We start from the raw sequence: 17,050 nt of genomic DNA, 5'->3' as shown, positions 1-17,050 counted from the left end.
ATCTCATGCGTATCAGCTGTAGCAGACGCTTGTTCCTTGTCTATATAGGCATATTTAACCATGCCAAGGGCTCAGGAGAGCTTACAGAGGCGTCTAATTGCCACAATCGGAGAATTAAAACCATGAGGAATAAGGATGTGAGGTAACAAAGAAAGAAACGAGTAGAAAGACACTAAAAATATAATTAGACGCCGCTTCTATACCCTCACCTATAGTAGACCTGCTCGGGAGGCTATCGGGATAGAAGCTCGCCAGAGACGGCTTCAAAATCCACAAAGCTTTTGCCAATAGGTTGTCCGGCGAATGAGAAATAGTCACCTAGACAGATGTTGGTGTCTGATATGCGTTCTGCACCTTGGAGACTCCACATTTGTCCATGCGGCACTGCAGACTAGACCTCTCGGTCACTTTGCTTGATGCATCCTCCTTTTTTTCTCTTTGTGTGCGCGTGTACGCGGCCTTTCTGGAAAGATGGTGTGTAATCTTTCGATGAAGTAGTGCCTAAAGTACCCTATCAATGACATCAGTAGGCCCTAGTTTCACAACTTAATATACGCGGGCCATGCGAGAGCATGATATGGGCTGCATGACTCCTCCTTCACCTTTTCTCATCGTTCAATGCAGCTCACTTTCATGGGAGCGTCTGACAAGGAAGCAGCGTATGAAATGATATCTAGCCGTCGCTTAATTTCATTTTATCCACATCCACGTTTGAAGGCTAAGGGGGGACGGGCGTATTGATGTGACTGGACATGCAGCTCAGAACCACAGACCGTTCTCTGCTCGATTTGTATGGCCTATTAGCCGTAGGGTGGCGTGGCAATCTGCTCTCATGCCTGGTTTTTTGTGATCCGCGCTTTTACATTCCCGTCCTCCCCTTTTCTCCCTCATATGAGCAAATGACAAGTGTCAGGCTAGTTTTTCTAGGCTGCAATCCACTTGCTGAATGTCGGATGTCGAACTTAGAGATGTAATGCATGGAGTCCCACCGTTCCTAGAAGATCTTGGAAGGATGAAAAGAACATTTCCTTGATTAGGCATAGAATCAAAAAAGAAAAGAGATGAACTGAGTCATGTAATAGATCGAATGGACGTAGTTCGTCTGTCATCCGCACTACTATGAGACCCTCAGAGGACAGCGGGATCTGTAGGGACGACCGTCAATGTATCAATGTGACAACACATCAATCCATGGAATATAAGCAGCTACTCCCAAATGACAGAACCAAGCCCGAATATCCTGACATTGACGGATATCAAGTCCAATCGGTTCCCTTAGGCCGAATTAGGGTCATTTTCATTGTTCAAAGATTATGGCGTTAGCGCCACGCAAGTCCTTGCTCCATATGCCTAATCAACAACCTCATTGCTATTTTCAGGACCAGTGGCTGATTAGTAGTATGAAGGCCAATTATTAGACTGCGTATGTGTGAATCGACGTGCATGCTGCGAAGGTCATCTGAGCGTCTAATTTGAACTATAAGCGGCGTATGCCGTATGGTGATATTCGATGTCGTATACTCCGAGGAAAAAAGGCTTAACCATAATAGCAGCACTGACTCAATATACTTTTGTCCTCAAGTGAGGTCTGATGCTGGTCTCCCTTGTGTCCTTGAATCAGAATTTAACGTTCTCAGATCTGCATGAATGATGTGTTTGTACCCAAGCACAAACTGTTGGGGATGCTGCGATGATTGAAGGAGAACTTGTATTGATTTCCGGACTCTTTTGGTGGAACATACCTGGTATCATTTTTCTTGTTTCGTTCTCGTCTTCGAACAGTCAAGTCCATTTCCCTTTTAGAGTTGATCAAGAATGAGTGGCCATGTCATATTGCGGAACCCTTTCTATTCCATATAAGCTGTCTACTCTCGCTTCGCTCGAGAGACAGAGGGGGGATTCAAGATCAAGTACTCCGTACAAATATTGATATGTACAGACTTGGGAGTGTTCCAGCCAATTAGATATTGCGTAACCTGTATGCACGTGATACGGCTGCTTAGTCAGGGGTTCGAAAATTGATTTCTTGGCACCTAGTTCTTTATAGTATGGGGGATCAGTCAATGTTAGTTTAAGCATCCAAATAGGAGCACATAGTCATTTCTACTCGTCTCGTTGACAAGACAATAGGATTGTCTTGGTTCAAGACTTATGTGGCTGGTAAGATTTAATCAGGTCACCCGTCAATGGCTGTGCACAAGCAAACAGTGCAAACTCACGTGGGAGGGACCGGGTAATGACGTAGAGAAAACATTGTCTTTGGCTTTTTCCCTTAGTTCAGGCTGCACAAAAATAGAAGCAAGAAGCCACACTTCGCTTTCACCTCTCCCCAGATCCTCGCTTTTCAACATCAACTCTTCCAGACAGACTACTCGATTTCAGTTGAATAACAGAATTTGAGATAAGAAAAGTAAGGGATTCTATTATTTTCAGTTAATTCGCGAGAGGTGTTTCGTCTCACCGCTTGGAATCTTTTGTTGACGTTTCATCCAGCTTCCAGCTCAACCGCCAAGATGACGCTCTACTACACTCTCGTAAGTTTTTTCAGATTGCTGCTTGTGGATGATATGATTATTAACGATCCTTTGATGAAAAGGTCTTCATGCTTCTCGTTTTCGAGATGCTCGTCTTTCTCGCTCTGATTGTACCGCTCCCATACAGCGTGAAGCGAAAGCTCTTTGCTTTCATATCAGAAAGCCCGCTAGTAGCGAAATTACAATACGGATTGAGGGTCCGATTATTATCATGGTTATTTATTCTCGGCTGTGGTTGCTGACTTTTCCTAGATCACGTTTATTTTTATCCTCATCCTGTTCATTGACAGCGTCAACCGGGTCTACCGCGTGCAGCTTGAGATGAGCGCTTTTAGCAAGGATACCACTGGCGTAGGGTCAGCATAATATTATACCCTTCAAAATCATGACGAATCCCCACTAACAATCAATAGCAGAGCTGCTGCCCTCGGTACTGAGCGTATGGAAGTACAGGCTCGCAAGTTCTATTCTCAGCGAAACATGTACCTTTGCGGATTCACTCTGTTCCTCTCCCTGATCCTCAACCGTACCTACATCATGATTGTCGAAGTGCTCCGTCTCGAGGATCGCGTCAAGCTTCTCGAAGGTGACAAGAAGGCCGCCGGCAAGGACGCTGCACGTATCGCAGAAGCTGGCAGTGTCGGTGAAATCGGACGTCTTAAGAAGGAACTTGAAGCTAAGGACCGTGACATTGAGACTCTCAAGAAGCAAGCCGAGGGTCTACAGCGCGAGTATCACAACTTGGGTGACAAGCTCACCGAGTCTGACAATGCGCCCAAGAAGGACCGATAAACCAATCATGCAACGTACAAGATTGATCCATGGATTACTCTGCCGATGTTATGAGTAGTTGGGATATATGTTTTACGGCCGTCTAGTACAGTGGATGGCTGATTCAAACAATACGCGACGACCATGATTATTTACTCGTTGCATTACGGGCACCAACGCAGCTTTACGGATACCGCAGGAGGTTACCTCAAAAGAGATAGAGAAAGGGGCCTATTGTAATTATACTGAAGCCTTTAGGGAGTTAGGATTATATCAATATATCATCTATTTAGCTTGTCCGTGTTTTGGGATGGGTGATAGTGATTCAGTTTGTACGGTTATCTTATTCCATACGTATCAAACTGATTCTTCTTGTCTTCTGTCTCTGTTAAGCACAAAACTCAGAGTGAAACGTAGTATTATACAATCCATGAGTTCATAACCTATCCATGAAAATGGGTATCATCAAGCTTATAACTCCCGAGAAATAATAGAACAATGTGACTAGTCCGTCCGTCCTGTTATGCCTTATGAATGGGCAAGTACTACACAAGAAATGTCCAATAACTAGGAAAGACGAACTCATCCTCAAAAATGCGTCGAACCTGATCAAGCACGAATCGCTCGACTTTACCCACGTTTTTCAGGGCCTGTTTCCCGTTCTCCTTGCGACCGATTTCGCTATCGACGCGGATTTGTTGTAAGAGGCTGCCGAAACGGCGTCTTGGTTGTGGTGGGTGGTTAGGATGGTCGTTGCTTTCATTATTATTATTATTATTATCGGTTGAACTGCCTGATGCCGCGGTGGTGGTGTTTGCTGTAGAGTATGATGGATGTTGGATATCATCTTCATCACCCAACAATGCATCTGCATCTTCAGGCGACAAAAAACACAAATGAGCCCGTCGACGAATATACGCTACTACGGCAACGCCGTCGAAAGTGATACCTGTAATATTCAATTTCAACGGTAGGCCCACAAAGCTGGGCATTGGATAATCGAGTAAGATCTCTGCTGTTAGGGAGAGTTTTACGTCTCCGGCATATTTCACGCGGCAGATTACTTGGAAATCTTCCGGGCGACGTTCGCGCATGTGCGGTGTTGGTGATGGCGGGGGTTCTTCTTGATCTATTCTATGTCCGTGTTTGTCTCGTGGTCGATCGCCTCCTTCATGGAGTCCGTACGTGGTCGCGGTTGTGGAAGATGTGTGGTCATTGTAGATTACCGTCGGGTCATTGCTGGTGTTGTTCGAGGAACTGGCTGCACTTCGTCCGTGTGATAGTTGAGTGGGATTGGTATGTGCAGTTGATGGCCGGGATGGCGAGCCAGTTTCGTTTTTGTTATGATCTTCCCTTCGTGTTCTCCCTGTAGTATGGTCTGTCATTCGAGAACCCTGATTCATCACAGCATCAGGCCATCCAGGCCCAAACGGCGTGCCACCTGCGACAGCAGCAAGCGGAGTCTGTGTCCCTGATAAATTCCCCATCATTAAATGATAACCCAGATTCGACGTAACGCCAGGGAGTATATTTGGCGTCGTAGACCTAAAGTGCGCATTCAGATGATCGCCCAACCCAATTGGTGACCGTAGCGGTGACTGCGTGGAATGACCATCAGTTCCGCCCGCAACCCACTGCGACGTTCGTAGATGATCGTGATGATTTGGAATATGACCATTATTTCCTCTATCATCATGTCCATATCTCATGTCTCGCTTATCCGCCGTCGAATCCGCCGCTCGATCTGAAGACGTATCTGACTCCGCATCATGTCCTTCCCCATCCTCATCTTCACTACTATCACTCTCCTCATAAAAATCCACAAACGGGTCACAAATATCCTTAATCTCCAACTCGGGCGCAATACTACCGAATTCAAACGAGTGCACGTTTACGGAACGTATGAATCGTGGGAGTGGGACTTGTTGGAATTTGTCGTGGATGAAGGAGCGGATTCGTTCAGCGAGTTGTTCACCATCGGGCCCGGAGGTTGCGGCCTCCCAGTTGAGGTCTATGGACATAGCATTCGTGTTATGGGTTGTTCATTCCGTGAGGGATTTTAGAGTCAGCGGAATTGAGACATTGGTTGTGATCAAGGTTCTTTGATGTTGTTCAGAGGTGATATCACGTGAATGCTTTTGACAAAGCTACATTAGCCAATCAGAGACTGTTTTGGACTACGTGCTTAGAAGAAAAGTTGTAAACATCCCGTCATGATTTTCTAGTTATTCAACTATACGATTTCATAATCATGATATATATTTTGAAGTATGCACAACGATTCTCAAACTATCCCTGAGTCTCCGCATCATATGCGTTACTCTTATGTTTAGGCTCAAACTTGAAGTCTGGATGAGCTGGTCCAAGGAACATATCACTGTGTACAGTATTAGCATAAGCACGATAATGTTACGGGTAAGACTTACGTTATTTTAATCCAGTCTTTGTAATTGTCGCTCGCGAGCAGCGTCTCAAGTTCGTTCCGGCCTTTGAATGCTGGAGGTCGATCCTGGATACGGGGCGGCAGATATTCCAACATCCCGATAGGAACATAGCGATAAGCGAAGCTGAGCCATTCCAAAAGAAATCGACGAGTCATCCCCAGACCATGTTCATCAGAGCCCCAGTTCTCCATTCCGTATCTGGCGAATTTCTCAACCAAGGCTAGACGTTCGGATGCTGACTTGTCCAGGTACTGTCCTGCTTGAATCTCTTCGAATAACCATGGCTTGATCAACGCACCACGTCCGATCATGACGGTATCGACATTTGCGTTCTGAACATGGCCATAGTAGTCTTCATGAGAGTAACAGTCGCCATTGCCAAGGAAGTAGATTTTGCTTCCATTGGGTTGAAGCCTCTCTTCTGGTTCTCTTACAGTGTCTGCCAATGCATCTGACTGTGAGCGCAGTCTCTTAACAAGCGCTGCACATTCAGATATATAACCCCAATCTGCACTCCGGGTGTAGCGCTGCTGTCTACTGCGGCCGTGAAGAGTGATTGCAGCGATGCCTGGGGGTCCGATACCCATTGTTTGAGCGTCAGCGCCGCCCAAGACAAGACGTTCGGCAAGTCTGAGGGCAGTGGGCTGGTTGTCTTTGGTACCCATACGGATTTTGACCGTGATGGGTATCTCTCCAGATACGGCGTTCATACCTCGAAGAATCTTCTCCAGTTTCGAAGGAGAGTCGAGAAGGGCTGATCCGGATCCTTCTTTGAAAACCAAGTCAATGGGACATCCGCAGTTGAGATCGATCACACGAAGATGCGGGGTGAGAGCAGCTAAGATCTCGACCGTCTTCAGAGCTACATGTGGCTTGTTGGCTGCGATTTGAGCACCGAATTTCATATCACGGGAGTGATCGTATCCCTGGACCACGTTTGCTTTGCTTGATATTGTTGGAGGTGTCAATTCCGACGCATGAGCTTTCAAAAGAGCCCATTCCGGTTTATGTCCTTGAACCAGGGGCATACCCATTGCCATCTCAGAGTAAGTGAATTGTGCACCCAAATCTGTGCAAAGTCTGCGGAACGGAGTATTTCCCTGAGTAGTCAAAGGGGCCAAAGCAGGGGTTTCTGCACCGAAATAAACTCTTCGCTTCTCGGAAGGAAGGAATGGGGGCTCAGTATATTGGGCTCTATTATCCTCTTTCTCCTGCTGAGCTTCTGTCTCTGTGCCTTCAGTCTCCTTGTTTTTTCCGTGAACGAACTTGTCCAATTCCTTTGCCGTCTGATCGAACCAGGCGACGTAAGCTTCAGCTTTGGGCATGGGAAACTTCCTTCTTCTCAAAGCATCCTTGTGCACAATGGGAACAACATTCGCCATTCCATCGTCCTCAGCGAAGGGCGTAGACAGCCACTTCTGTTTGCGCTCTTCATCGTCCACGAGGACCAGCTCCCGTTTGCCGTCGGGAGTATCTCTTTCGGTCATGTGCGAATGTACAAAGCGACACTTCCAGCCCGAAGAACATGTTCCACGGACTTGCCAAACGGGGCAAACATCATCAAAGGTGTGTAGATTTTCGCGTTTGTGCTCCAAATAGACACGCAAGTTGTGCTCGAATTTACAGCCTTCACCATACTGGCACTCAGCTGGAGAAAACTCCGGGTATGTAGCGCGCGACGCGCAGAGACCTTTCTCGTCTTTCGACCTTCCGAATTTGCGTCCAACGTTCTGGCCTCTGTTTTTCTGTTTGCGCTTCTTGTTATCCTGATCTTGCTCTTTTTCCGCGTGGGCTGCCCCTTCGGCGATATCATCTTCTTCATTCGAGGCTTTGGGTATGGCTTGGTTGCCATTGAATGCAACTAGGAATCTGCGCAGTGATATTTATTAGTAAACAATTCGAGTAATTCCTGACACATCATTTAAGCGAAAATAGTTATCATACTCTGGTTTGATAGGCGCGATACCCCGCTTTCGTTGATCAGCTTGTACACCTTCTTTGGAAGCTTCTTCAGTAGGTGCCGCCTCATCGAGTCTCTGTTTCTTCGCAGGAGGTCCATCAGCAGGTTCCTGTGAGGTTCTACGGACATTGGAAGTCTGTGACCAAGCAATTATCAGCATGCGGGCGTTTTCGTACAGTGATACAACACATCTGGAGGTAAGCTCCTACCTCGTTGGCCATTTTTGCTTTCTTGGGGAAAAACTCCTAGTAGCTGACCTAACCTGGGTATCAGTGACGAGACAGTTACCGACAGCACTATTCTGATCCGAGACTGTCGCGTGCCCGCTTCTTACCCTGGTGAAGCTGTCGATACAGTAAGAAGGAAAAAAAATAACGAAGCAGCCAATCACGTCGTGACGGAACTTGGACCCATTCGGCACTGTTTGCACTGTTTGCATGTTTCGCCAAAGTGGGGACTATCTTGGCACTCCGGCGATGATCGGCAAAAAGAGACCCGCTTTCTTTGATTTATTGGGAAGTTTATGCCGCTTTCAGACATGATTGGCTGGGCCATTTTCGAGCTAGAAGCAGATGAATAATCTTCTCGAAGCTTTCTCTTTTGTCTTGTCTTGTCTTTTGCGCCGTAATTTTCCATTCTGTATACAGGTCTTTCCAGCTTGGTAAGGTACTGTACGCCCTGCAAAGAGCCGAACGCTGTCTCTAGGATTTGAGAGATCTTAGTCTGGCTTACGACAGTCGGCCGACCCATGGATGGCGAATAGCTCTTTATGTAAGTACAGAAATGGCAAGTATCGCCGTATTTTCCAGATAGAGTGACACACTGTTTACGGGAGGACTGCTACGCGCGTATCGATATTGAGGTGGCAAGTCACGCGGAGGTACACCTCTTCAAGTGGCAAACAGCTCCAAGAAAATCTGGCACTGAAGCGAAAATGGCCAGATCACACACGATAGTTTCATCCATGGAGCTCGGAGACGGTGTTACTCCGTAAGTCGATGTACATATTGGCTGACTGATTGAAGGTGCTAGGACCATAGTCAAATCTCCAATGCATATCAAACATTGGCCAATTACTCGATCTGCATGCAGAAGCGAAACCGCACACGTCAGGGGCTGATCCCATATTTGGGGCATGTTCCTGACGATTCAAGGTCACATGGGACATACCGGCATGGACTCGACACTTTCCTCTATCAGTTAATACTTAATACTCGGCAAGTCTACCTCGGGAGAGTCGCGAAGTCTAGTAGAGTTACAGATCCGTCTCTCCCGTAAGAAAAGTGATCACAGGAGCATCGAATCTCAGATCTGGACTCGAATTATGTGAAAAGTCAAGCACCTTGTCAAATAACTTGGGGCGTTTTGTGACTAAGATATGCGATCTGAGTAGTTAACTAACTATATGGCACGTGGCTGATTAGACAAAAACAAAAGGAGACCATCCACTAGTACTGTAGTACAACCACAATGGCAACCAATCAGGGCTAATTATTGGCCATTATTACCGGGGGAATAAACAAAAGCATGCCAATGTCTAGATCTTCTTTGTGTCGGTACTGGGTCTGAGTAAGTGACATTGAGACCCGAAACTACGGTAGGCAATACATATCATATCTACTCCGTACTTCAAGCTACCGTCCCGAGATACTGAAGGGACTGGATAGCCGGCCTCCATCGCATGTACGTAAGTGGTGAGTAAGATTACCAGACTGTGAGGCGTCCTGCGCCGTAATAGCCTACTAATATACCTTATGAAATCCGCCACAGACGAAGAGGGCTGGAGGACCGAGTGACCTCTAAGCAAACCATGTACTGAAAGGGTAACTACTGCACCCCGTACCTTGCGACACATTAACAGCCTCATCCCGGTCTACGTTGGTCTTAGCTTCGGCGGTTCATTCGTTCCTTGTTGCTATGGCTAGGTGGCATGGCTACCACCTGACTAGCACTCCAAGCTCAATTAGCCGTGTATGATCCGCATGTGACAATGTAACTTTCAATACGGACCGGCACTATTATTGTTCTATCAGAAAATAGACGCTGTCGTATCCATGACTTTTATTCTCCGACTCACGCAGACGATCCGTTGACCTTTCTCGGTGAGTGACTTCGGTCTTTGATCTGCTGTGTTGATGTATCGAGACAGCGGCCAATCATGCCCCGTAAACACGCAAAGAGTGACGACGGATGACGCTGATGCGGGGATGCCTTAGCTCCAAGACAGGCCTCCTATTACTCAACGATTATCGTGTGAATGATATTATACAGAATATTCATAAGGGAAGGGCAAAGAGTGTAAGAACTGAACACGGCATAACGTAACACAAGCTTTGAGAAGGATTGGCGGGTCTTCCTTTGAGAGAGCCGACTCCATTGTGCCGAGTCCTCAACGGTTCCTCGGTAACACGTACAACAGCCATTCTGCTATTATTATTGAACACGATGATAATTAAGGGTTTATCTGTATGATGTGTATGCAGCCAGCAGTCAATGACTCAATCACTGGCCATTTTGACTTTCACCGCAAGCCATCGTTTTAGTACGCCGTAATTACCGTGCTCGAGGTATTGCCATGTTACAAGTTTTAGCCAAGTATTACAATGGCCCTAACCCTCTTCGGTACTAGTCTCCCTCCCCATTTCCTGCCACTTTGTATGTGCCCCGTATTTATTTCCAACCGCACCATAGCGCTAGTACTGAAAACAGCTTAGCGGTATGTTTAGTGTATTGACCCGAACCAGATCCCAGATCCCCGTATTACTGGCCTCATTAAGCCGTGAGTCCCCTCTTCTTGCCTAAGAGTAATTTATCCTTATTCCGCGCTCTCACACTTTTTTTTTTTTTTTTTGTTTTTTTGGGATGAACTTATCGTCCGTCAAAGTAAACTGACTTGGACTATCGTGTGGTGTATGTGAGTGAGAGAAGAGAGGGGAACAGAGATTTCTTTCCTTTCATTTGTCTGTTCTGAACATCGTTTTCAGTCTTATTAATCCCTCGCCACTGTTTCGGCTGCGATTCCGATTTCAAGTACAGAAAAGTCGCCTGCTCATTCTCTCTTCAGCCTTCTTTCATATCCTCACCATCGGAGCAAGAATAATATCACCTTCTTTCATCCAGGGTCGATTCCATGACCGACGCGACAGACACAGATACTCCTCCATCTCTTTACTACTCGCCTTCCATTAGCGATCACGATCACCTTTCCACCAGTGAGTCGACACCTGTGAGCACGCCCGTGGGCTTTGACGCAACTTCCTCCTACCCACGCAAACCATCCAGCCGCAAAAAAGACTCTTCTGCCTGGGACTCGAAAAATTCCAGAGATTCTAACAGTCGCCCTCTTTATCTGGACTCGATTGTCATAGAGGCTGACGGCGAGGATCCCGCCAACGTCTCCAACTTTCCATTGTTCCCGTCGTCATCACCCGGACAGACCACCACAATGAACGGCCAACAATCCCCCTTTGACCTCTCTGCTCGACAGACATCAGTCTCACCACCGGGACAACAAGCTTCCAATTTGACCTCGGCTCTGCAAAAAGCTGCCAACAATGATCGCGCTGGCAATTCTTCAGTGCCCGCCGCTAACAACGCAAGCGCCGTGTACAAAGCAGCTGCCGCGAGGAAAGACTCTCTGAGCGCAAGTATGTCCCAATGGGGAAATGGAACGAAGCCCATTTCGGTGATGGGCTCGAACAGAGAGAAACCTCGTCGCGAATCTTTAGCCGGTAGTTTGGTTGGTGGTATGAGCTGGGGCGGAGTTTCGGTTGGTAGTTGGATACGAGACGAGTTAGTTTTACCTCCGTTATCATTTCCAACACTATTTCCTTTTGACCCAAGACTAGAGACTTTCGAGGCGAGTCGCTACTGACATATGACTCAATAGTATTATCATGACCGGCACATCTCCGTTCACATTCCAGTCGCCATCCTTCCACTCCTCTTCCTACCTGCCAAAACTAGAAGCGAACTTCATGCGCGACTTTTTCTGCTGCGGGCTCACTCTTCCGTCGCTACATGATTTGCTCCAACATTACGAAGAAGCACATGCGCAGAAAGCCACACCAGGTGGACAACGTCCCAGTCAAGGTGATAATCGAGCTGCTGCTGTGGCACAATCCCAAGGTCAGTCAAATATGGGTCAGGACCGTGGAGTGCAGCAAGATCGTTCGCAGAACGGACAAGTGAAATTTAATCAAAACCCCTCCATCGACACGAATGCTTTCACATCAAACCAGCCCCACTTGGACCTGGACACGATCGACGACATGGAAATGGATGACGCGATGGGTGTAACGGATGCATCTTCTCAATTGTTCTCTTCACAGATGCCAAACGCCCAGGGAGGATTCAACAATCCTAGCCAGAGGGTACCTCAGCTGAACCTCAGCATGCTTCAAGGCCAAGGCCTGCGTGGCTCACAGCCCGGCACACCTATCGCTCCTAGTCACACACTTCTTCAAAACAACCCTACCGTATCCTCAGTCAACACGCCCACCTTGTCGTCGAATCCGTTACAAAACTCGCAGTTCCGCAACACACCAGATTCCTCTGGACCCGGTACTCCCGCCGAGCTCGACGAAACCGTCATCGGAGGCTTCGGAGATTTGTCCATGCAGGGTGGCATTCTACCGCAAAACGGCCAGTTTGGAGGCTTCGGGGGAGGTAATGATATGGTCGATCTTTGCATTGATGAGCCAGCAAAACGTCTCTTCAGTCCCAACGGAGGGTTTGGAGGACAGAGTTCGCAAACCCATCTCAAACTAGGCAATAGTCAATACGGTCCTAACAGCGAAATAGCCCGACGAATCCGAGAACAACAAATGCTCGCTGGTGTGCCGGATACTTCCTTAGCCAGCATGTTCCCCAACGAAGAGCCTAAGCCTTTCAGATGTCCCGTCATCGGCTGCGAGAAAGCCTATAAGAACCAGAATGGGTTGAAGTATCACAAAGCGGTAGGTTTGCTATCTCGTGTTTCGTGATGGCATTTTGTACTGATAAGTCAAATAGCACGGTCATAATAATCAACAACTTCACGAGAACGGCGACGGTACTTTCTCAATCGTCAACCCAGAGACATCAGCCCCATACCCTGGCACAATGGGAATGGAAAAGGAGAAGCCATATCGGTGTGAGGTGTGTGGCAAGCGGTACAAGAACCTTAACGGGCTCAAGTACCACAAATCACACTCTCCACCATGCAATCCCGATCTTCAACTCGCGGGTCGCGGTTTGGCCGTTGGCGGCGTTATGCAAGGTCAAAACATCAATGTCGCCGGTGCCGGATTGCCAGGTATTGGTGAAGAGGGATTGTTGTAATTGGCGATCAAGGGTCGAATCATTCTTGGCTACTTGGTTTTAATTGTTACGCTGCCCACTGGCTATCTTTCAGCCATTTTTGGCTTTTGGTCGTCGCTAGTTTGAGCAGAACTCATGAGGACGTGACTACTCGATGTGAAGGGCGACGTTTCAAGGTCTGGTTTGCATTGCAGGCGCTGGGATTATTTGCATGGCACGTTGGACATACGATTCACGTAATGGGTTGCCATTTTGATGTTGTCGACAAGCTTCGTGATGATCTTCTTCTAGCGCCGCATTGCCAGTGAACGCTTGGGCATCTGACGAGTTCTGTGCCTCCTCCGTCATTCAACAGCGACCATTAATCTTCGAGAGCAACCCGACGAGGGATCTCGAACCTGTTAATTATCGTGCATACTTCGTCGATGTCGTTGTTCTAATGACCTACTTGTATAGATCGCTGGTGGTCCTTAACGGCGCGATAGACAAAGCTTGTTGGGTTCCGTGGAGAAGTGACTTTTGTTCTCTACCATCTATCCAACAGGAATCCTTCGTTTCCTAGCTGGTCTCGGAACGTTCGATCATGGTGCTTATTCCATCTGGCCCGAGTTCATTTCCTTCGTATAGAGGGAACATATCAAAGCAAAGATTACGAGCATTATCGGCGTGACTATGTGATGTTTTATGGCTTTTCCCTTTCTTCTCATTTTGCTCTTTGTCCTGAATAGAGTCTATTCTCTGCTTGGCTATATGTTTCTGTCTTTATTGGTCTGGGGTTTTTCTATGTGGTTTTGGGTATGTCTTTTTGCTTGTGTTAGATGTAGAATATCCCACCGTTTCACGTCTGCGGTTTTTTATTGTTTTTGTTTTCATATTGGCGAAGTCTTGATTGCCATCAAAGAAATCAAAAGTTTTTAATTTACTACATTTCTATGAAGTAACAGTGTATCTAACACAGTGACACCTGAATAATCAGGCTTCAAGTACTACGTATGAACCTATTTGAGCGGGGCCATCTAAATGGGCAGTCGGAAAGACACAACAGCCAATCACATGTCCCCTACAAAGCTCTAATTGTTTTTTGCCGGATTTATACTCACCGCTCTGACTTTTTCGTAGAAACTTTTTTCTTCTTGGTCTTGACGGCTAAGAAATCAGCAAGCGCAGACCTTTACTTCTATGTCTTGCTGATATTTTGTCTGCATTTCTCCCTTTCTTTTTAGATTTGTCATAAGCAATTGTTTATTCTCCGTTAATTGTGAAGAAAGTCTTTATTTTCATTTCTTACCATTCTTTTCGTTTGCCATAAAAATGGGCCAGAAGTCGAAACCACCAGCAGACGACAATGATTTCGTATTTACATTGTCTGATGACGAAGGCTTCGCCATTGACGTTGACGAGACCGAAGATATAAGCGAAGAAACTTCAGCAGCCGAAACAAAAATTTCGAAGAAGCGAAAGCGTGAACAAAATGCAACTTCACAACCATCGAAGCAGACAAAAAAGCAGAAGAAACAAGAACAGAAGCAATCAAAGAAAGGGGAAAAGGTGGAATTAGAAAGAGATTATGATGCTGGGATTGTGACTGAGGAGGAGAAAATAGACGAAGGGGAAGATGATGGCGTCCTGAATCCTGATTTCGAGTTTGATATTGGTGGGAATGCGACTCGTGATGTTATTGAAGATTTTGATGGTTGGGGTGCGGATGATGGGAAACAAAAGGCTGCTGGTGGGAATAAGAAGGCGGTGGATATTGATGATATAATTGCTCGTCGCAAGCAGAGGAAGGAAGAAGAAATTGAGAGGAAGAAAAGAAAGGCCGAGAGGAAGGGAGAGCAGGATTTTGAGGGTTTCGGTAGTGAGGAGGAGTATGGTGACGATGATGAGGAGGAGGATGTTGGAATGCCTAATTTTGATGATGATGAATTATTGGCAGCTGATGGCTTTGGCATGGGTGTTGACGGCGCCGAGCCGGAAGAGGACAGGGATGAGGAACAAAAAAGCAGCGATGAGGAGGATGATTCAGAAGCAGACGACCATGATAATGCTCATTCTGATGACGAATCCGATGCTGAGTCCGATGATTCGGTAGCATCCCCCGTCGCGCATCCAGACGACATAGCTTCCGGCGAAGAGTCCGAGTCTGAGAGCGAGAACGCCGAGGAAATAGCTAAACGAAAAGCTTTCTTTGCTCCCGAGGAACCTGCCTCAGCAGACAAAGATGCTGATGACGCCGCCCATGGCTCGTTCCAGAACTACAACCTCTCTCGTCCTATTCTTCGAGGCTTGGCAGCTGTTGGATTCACAAAACCTACACCGATTCAGCGAAAGGCTATCCCAGTCGCCCTCCTGGGCAAAGATGTCGTCGGTGGTGCTGTCACTGGTTCCGGTAAAACGGGTGCATTTATCATTCCCATTCTAGAGCGTCTTTTGTATCGACCACGCAAAGTGCCTACCAGTCGTGTGGCTATCCTTATGCCCACTCGTGAATTGGCTGTGCAGTGCTACAATGTGGCCACGAAACTTGCGACGTATACTGATATAACTTTCTGTCAACTTATCGGCGGTTTCAGTCTACGCGAGCAAGAGAACGTTTTAAAGAAACGGCCTGATATTATTATTGCCACACCCGGTCGTTTCATTGACCATATGAGGAACTCTGCCAGCTTCACAGTTGATACTCTGGAAATTCTTGTTCTTGACGAAGCTGATCGCATGTTGGAAGATGGTTTCGCCGACGAGTTGAACGAAATTCTTACTACGATCCCCAAGTCCCGTCAGACCATGCTTTTCTCTGCTACGATGACGGATTCCGTTGATAAGCTCATTCGTGTTGGTCTAAACCGTCCGGTACGACTGATGGTGGATGCGAAGAAGCAGACTGCTGGCACGCTGGTTCAAGAATTTGTTAGACTGCGACCAGGCCGTGAAGACAAGAGACTTGCTTCACTCATACACCTGTGCCAACAAGTCTATGCAGCTCGTGTGATTATCTTCTTCCGTCAGAAAAAAGAAGCGCATCGCGTCAGGGTTATTTTCGGTCTGTTCGGATTAAAAGCAGCCGAATTGCACGGTAGCATGAGCCAGGAACAGGTACGTTGAGCTTCTCTCCTCACTTTGAACTTAGACTGATATTCTGCATAGCGTATCAAAAGTGTTGAAGACTTCCGTGACGGAAAAGTCGCTTTCCTACTAGCCACAGACGTCGCTTCTCGTGGTCTCGATATCAAAGGCGTCGAGACCGTTATCAACTACGAAGCACCCCAAACCCATGAAATCTACCTGCATCGTGTCGGTCGTACTGCCCGTGCCGGCCGATCCGGTAGAGCATGTACATTGGCAGCCGACCCCGACCGAAAAGTTGTCCGCGCTGCAGTCAAAGCAGGCAAGACCCAAGGCGCCAAAATCGTCAGTCGAGTCATCGGCTCCGAAATCCAGGACAAACTCGCTGAGGAAATCGAAGGTCTAAGAGACGAAGTCGACGCCATCCTACGTGAAGAGAAGGAAGAGAAAGAACTAGCGCAGGTCGAAATGCAGACCTCCAAGGGTGAGAATCTACTCAAACACCAGACTGAGATCATGTCCCGACCAAAGCGTACTTGGTTCGAGACCGAGAAGGAGAAACAAGAAGCACAGAAACGTGGGTTGATAGAACTCAACGGCCTCGATGCATCGTTGAGTAAGAAGGAGAAACGGAAATTGAGCGGCAAGGAAAAGAAGCGGTTGGATGATACCCGGGATCGAAAAGAGGGGAGAATGTGGAAGAAAGGAAAGAAGGAGCGAGAGAGTAATATAGCTCCGCCGAAGAAGGGCTCTGGGAAGAAAGGTGGGAATAAGATGAAGGGCAAGAAGGGTAGAAAATGATTGTGTTCAATTGGTACATAGGCATGATGATATACATAATGAAATGCTCTGGTATATTGTGAAGTATTGTTCTCATGCTTGGACAAACCCTAGTGAGACAAGCGGTTGAAGAGTGCTTGGACTGAAACCTGAGTAACCTCATTTTCCCTCGTTCCAGAGGACAAATCAAATGGCTT

At 47.1% G+C, this 17,050-nt stretch overlaps 5 protein-coding genes across 5 annotated transcripts, besides 2 other annotated features; 3 read left to right on the top strand and 2 right to left on the bottom strand.

Moving 5' to 3' along the window:
* Nucleotides 1–2,513: 2,513 nt before the first annotated feature.
* TSTA_094580 (BAP31 domain protein, putative) lies at nucleotides 2,514–3,326 on the top strand (the record flags this gene model as incomplete). Its single annotated transcript, XM_002479130.1, has 4 exons — nucleotides 2,514–2,534; nucleotides 2,597–2,731; nucleotides 2,787–2,890; nucleotides 2,951–3,326. 4 exons carry the CDS (start codon nucleotides 2,514–2,516, stop codon nucleotides 3,324–3,326), a joined length of 636 nt encoding a protein of 211 aa, XP_002479175.1.
* Nucleotides 3,327–3,741: 415 nt separating this feature from the next.
* Nucleotides 3,742–5,326, bottom strand: TSTA_094570 (mitochondrial inheritance component mdm12; the record flags this gene model as incomplete). The annotated part of the gene is made up of 2 exons (XM_002479129.1): nucleotides 3,742–3,823; nucleotides 3,888–5,326. The coding sequence occupies 2 exons, from the start codon at nucleotides 5,324–5,326 to the stop codon at nucleotides 3,742–3,744; spliced, it is 1,521 nt and encodes a 506-aa protein (XP_002479174.1).
* Nucleotides 4,067–4,086: a microsatellite.
* A 268-nt stretch (nucleotides 5,327–5,594) lies between the features above and the next one.
* TSTA_094560 (tRNA dihydrouridine synthase, putative) lies at nucleotides 5,595–7,930 on the bottom strand (the record flags this gene model as incomplete). Its single annotated transcript, XM_002479128.1, has 4 exons — nucleotides 5,595–5,682; nucleotides 5,732–7,618; nucleotides 7,694–7,845; nucleotides 7,919–7,930. The coding sequence occupies 4 exons, from the start codon at nucleotides 7,928–7,930 to the stop codon at nucleotides 5,595–5,597; spliced, it is 2,139 nt and encodes a 712-aa protein (XP_002479173.1).
* Nucleotides 7,931–10,543: 2,613 nt separating this feature from the next.
* Nucleotides 10,544–10,568: a microsatellite.
* Nucleotides 10,569–10,806: 238 nt separating this feature from the next.
* TSTA_094550 (C2H2 transcription factor (Sfp1), putative) lies at nucleotides 10,807–13,031 on the top strand (the record flags this gene model as incomplete). Its single annotated transcript, XM_002479127.1, has 3 exons — nucleotides 10,807–11,501; nucleotides 11,599–12,667; nucleotides 12,723–13,031. The coding sequence occupies exons 1-3, from the start codon at nucleotides 10,840–10,842 to the stop codon at nucleotides 13,029–13,031; spliced, it is 2,040 nt and encodes a 679-aa protein (XP_002479172.1). The 5' UTR covers nucleotides 10,807–10,839.
* Nucleotides 13,032–14,321: 1,290 nt separating this feature from the next.
* TSTA_094540 (ATP-dependent RNA helicase (Drs1), putative) lies at nucleotides 14,322–16,874 on the top strand (the record flags this gene model as incomplete). Its single annotated transcript, XM_002479126.1, has 2 exons — nucleotides 14,322–16,103; nucleotides 16,155–16,874. The coding sequence occupies 2 exons, from the start codon at nucleotides 14,322–14,324 to the stop codon at nucleotides 16,872–16,874; spliced, it is 2,502 nt and encodes an 833-aa protein (XP_002479171.1).
* Between the last annotated feature and the right edge of the window lie 176 nt (nucleotides 16,875–17,050).

Source organism: Talaromyces stipitatus, genomic scaffold, assembly GCF_000003125.1.
Source record: "Talaromyces stipitatus ATCC 10500 scf_1105507295527 genomic scaffold, whole genome shotgun sequence".
In the NCBI taxonomy this organism is placed as follows: Eukaryota; Fungi; Ascomycota; class Eurotiomycetes; order Eurotiales; family Trichocomaceae; genus Talaromyces; species Talaromyces stipitatus.
The sequence above is the reverse complement of the archived record's forward strand: the minus strand, read 5'-3'. Positions and strand labels throughout refer to the sequence as shown.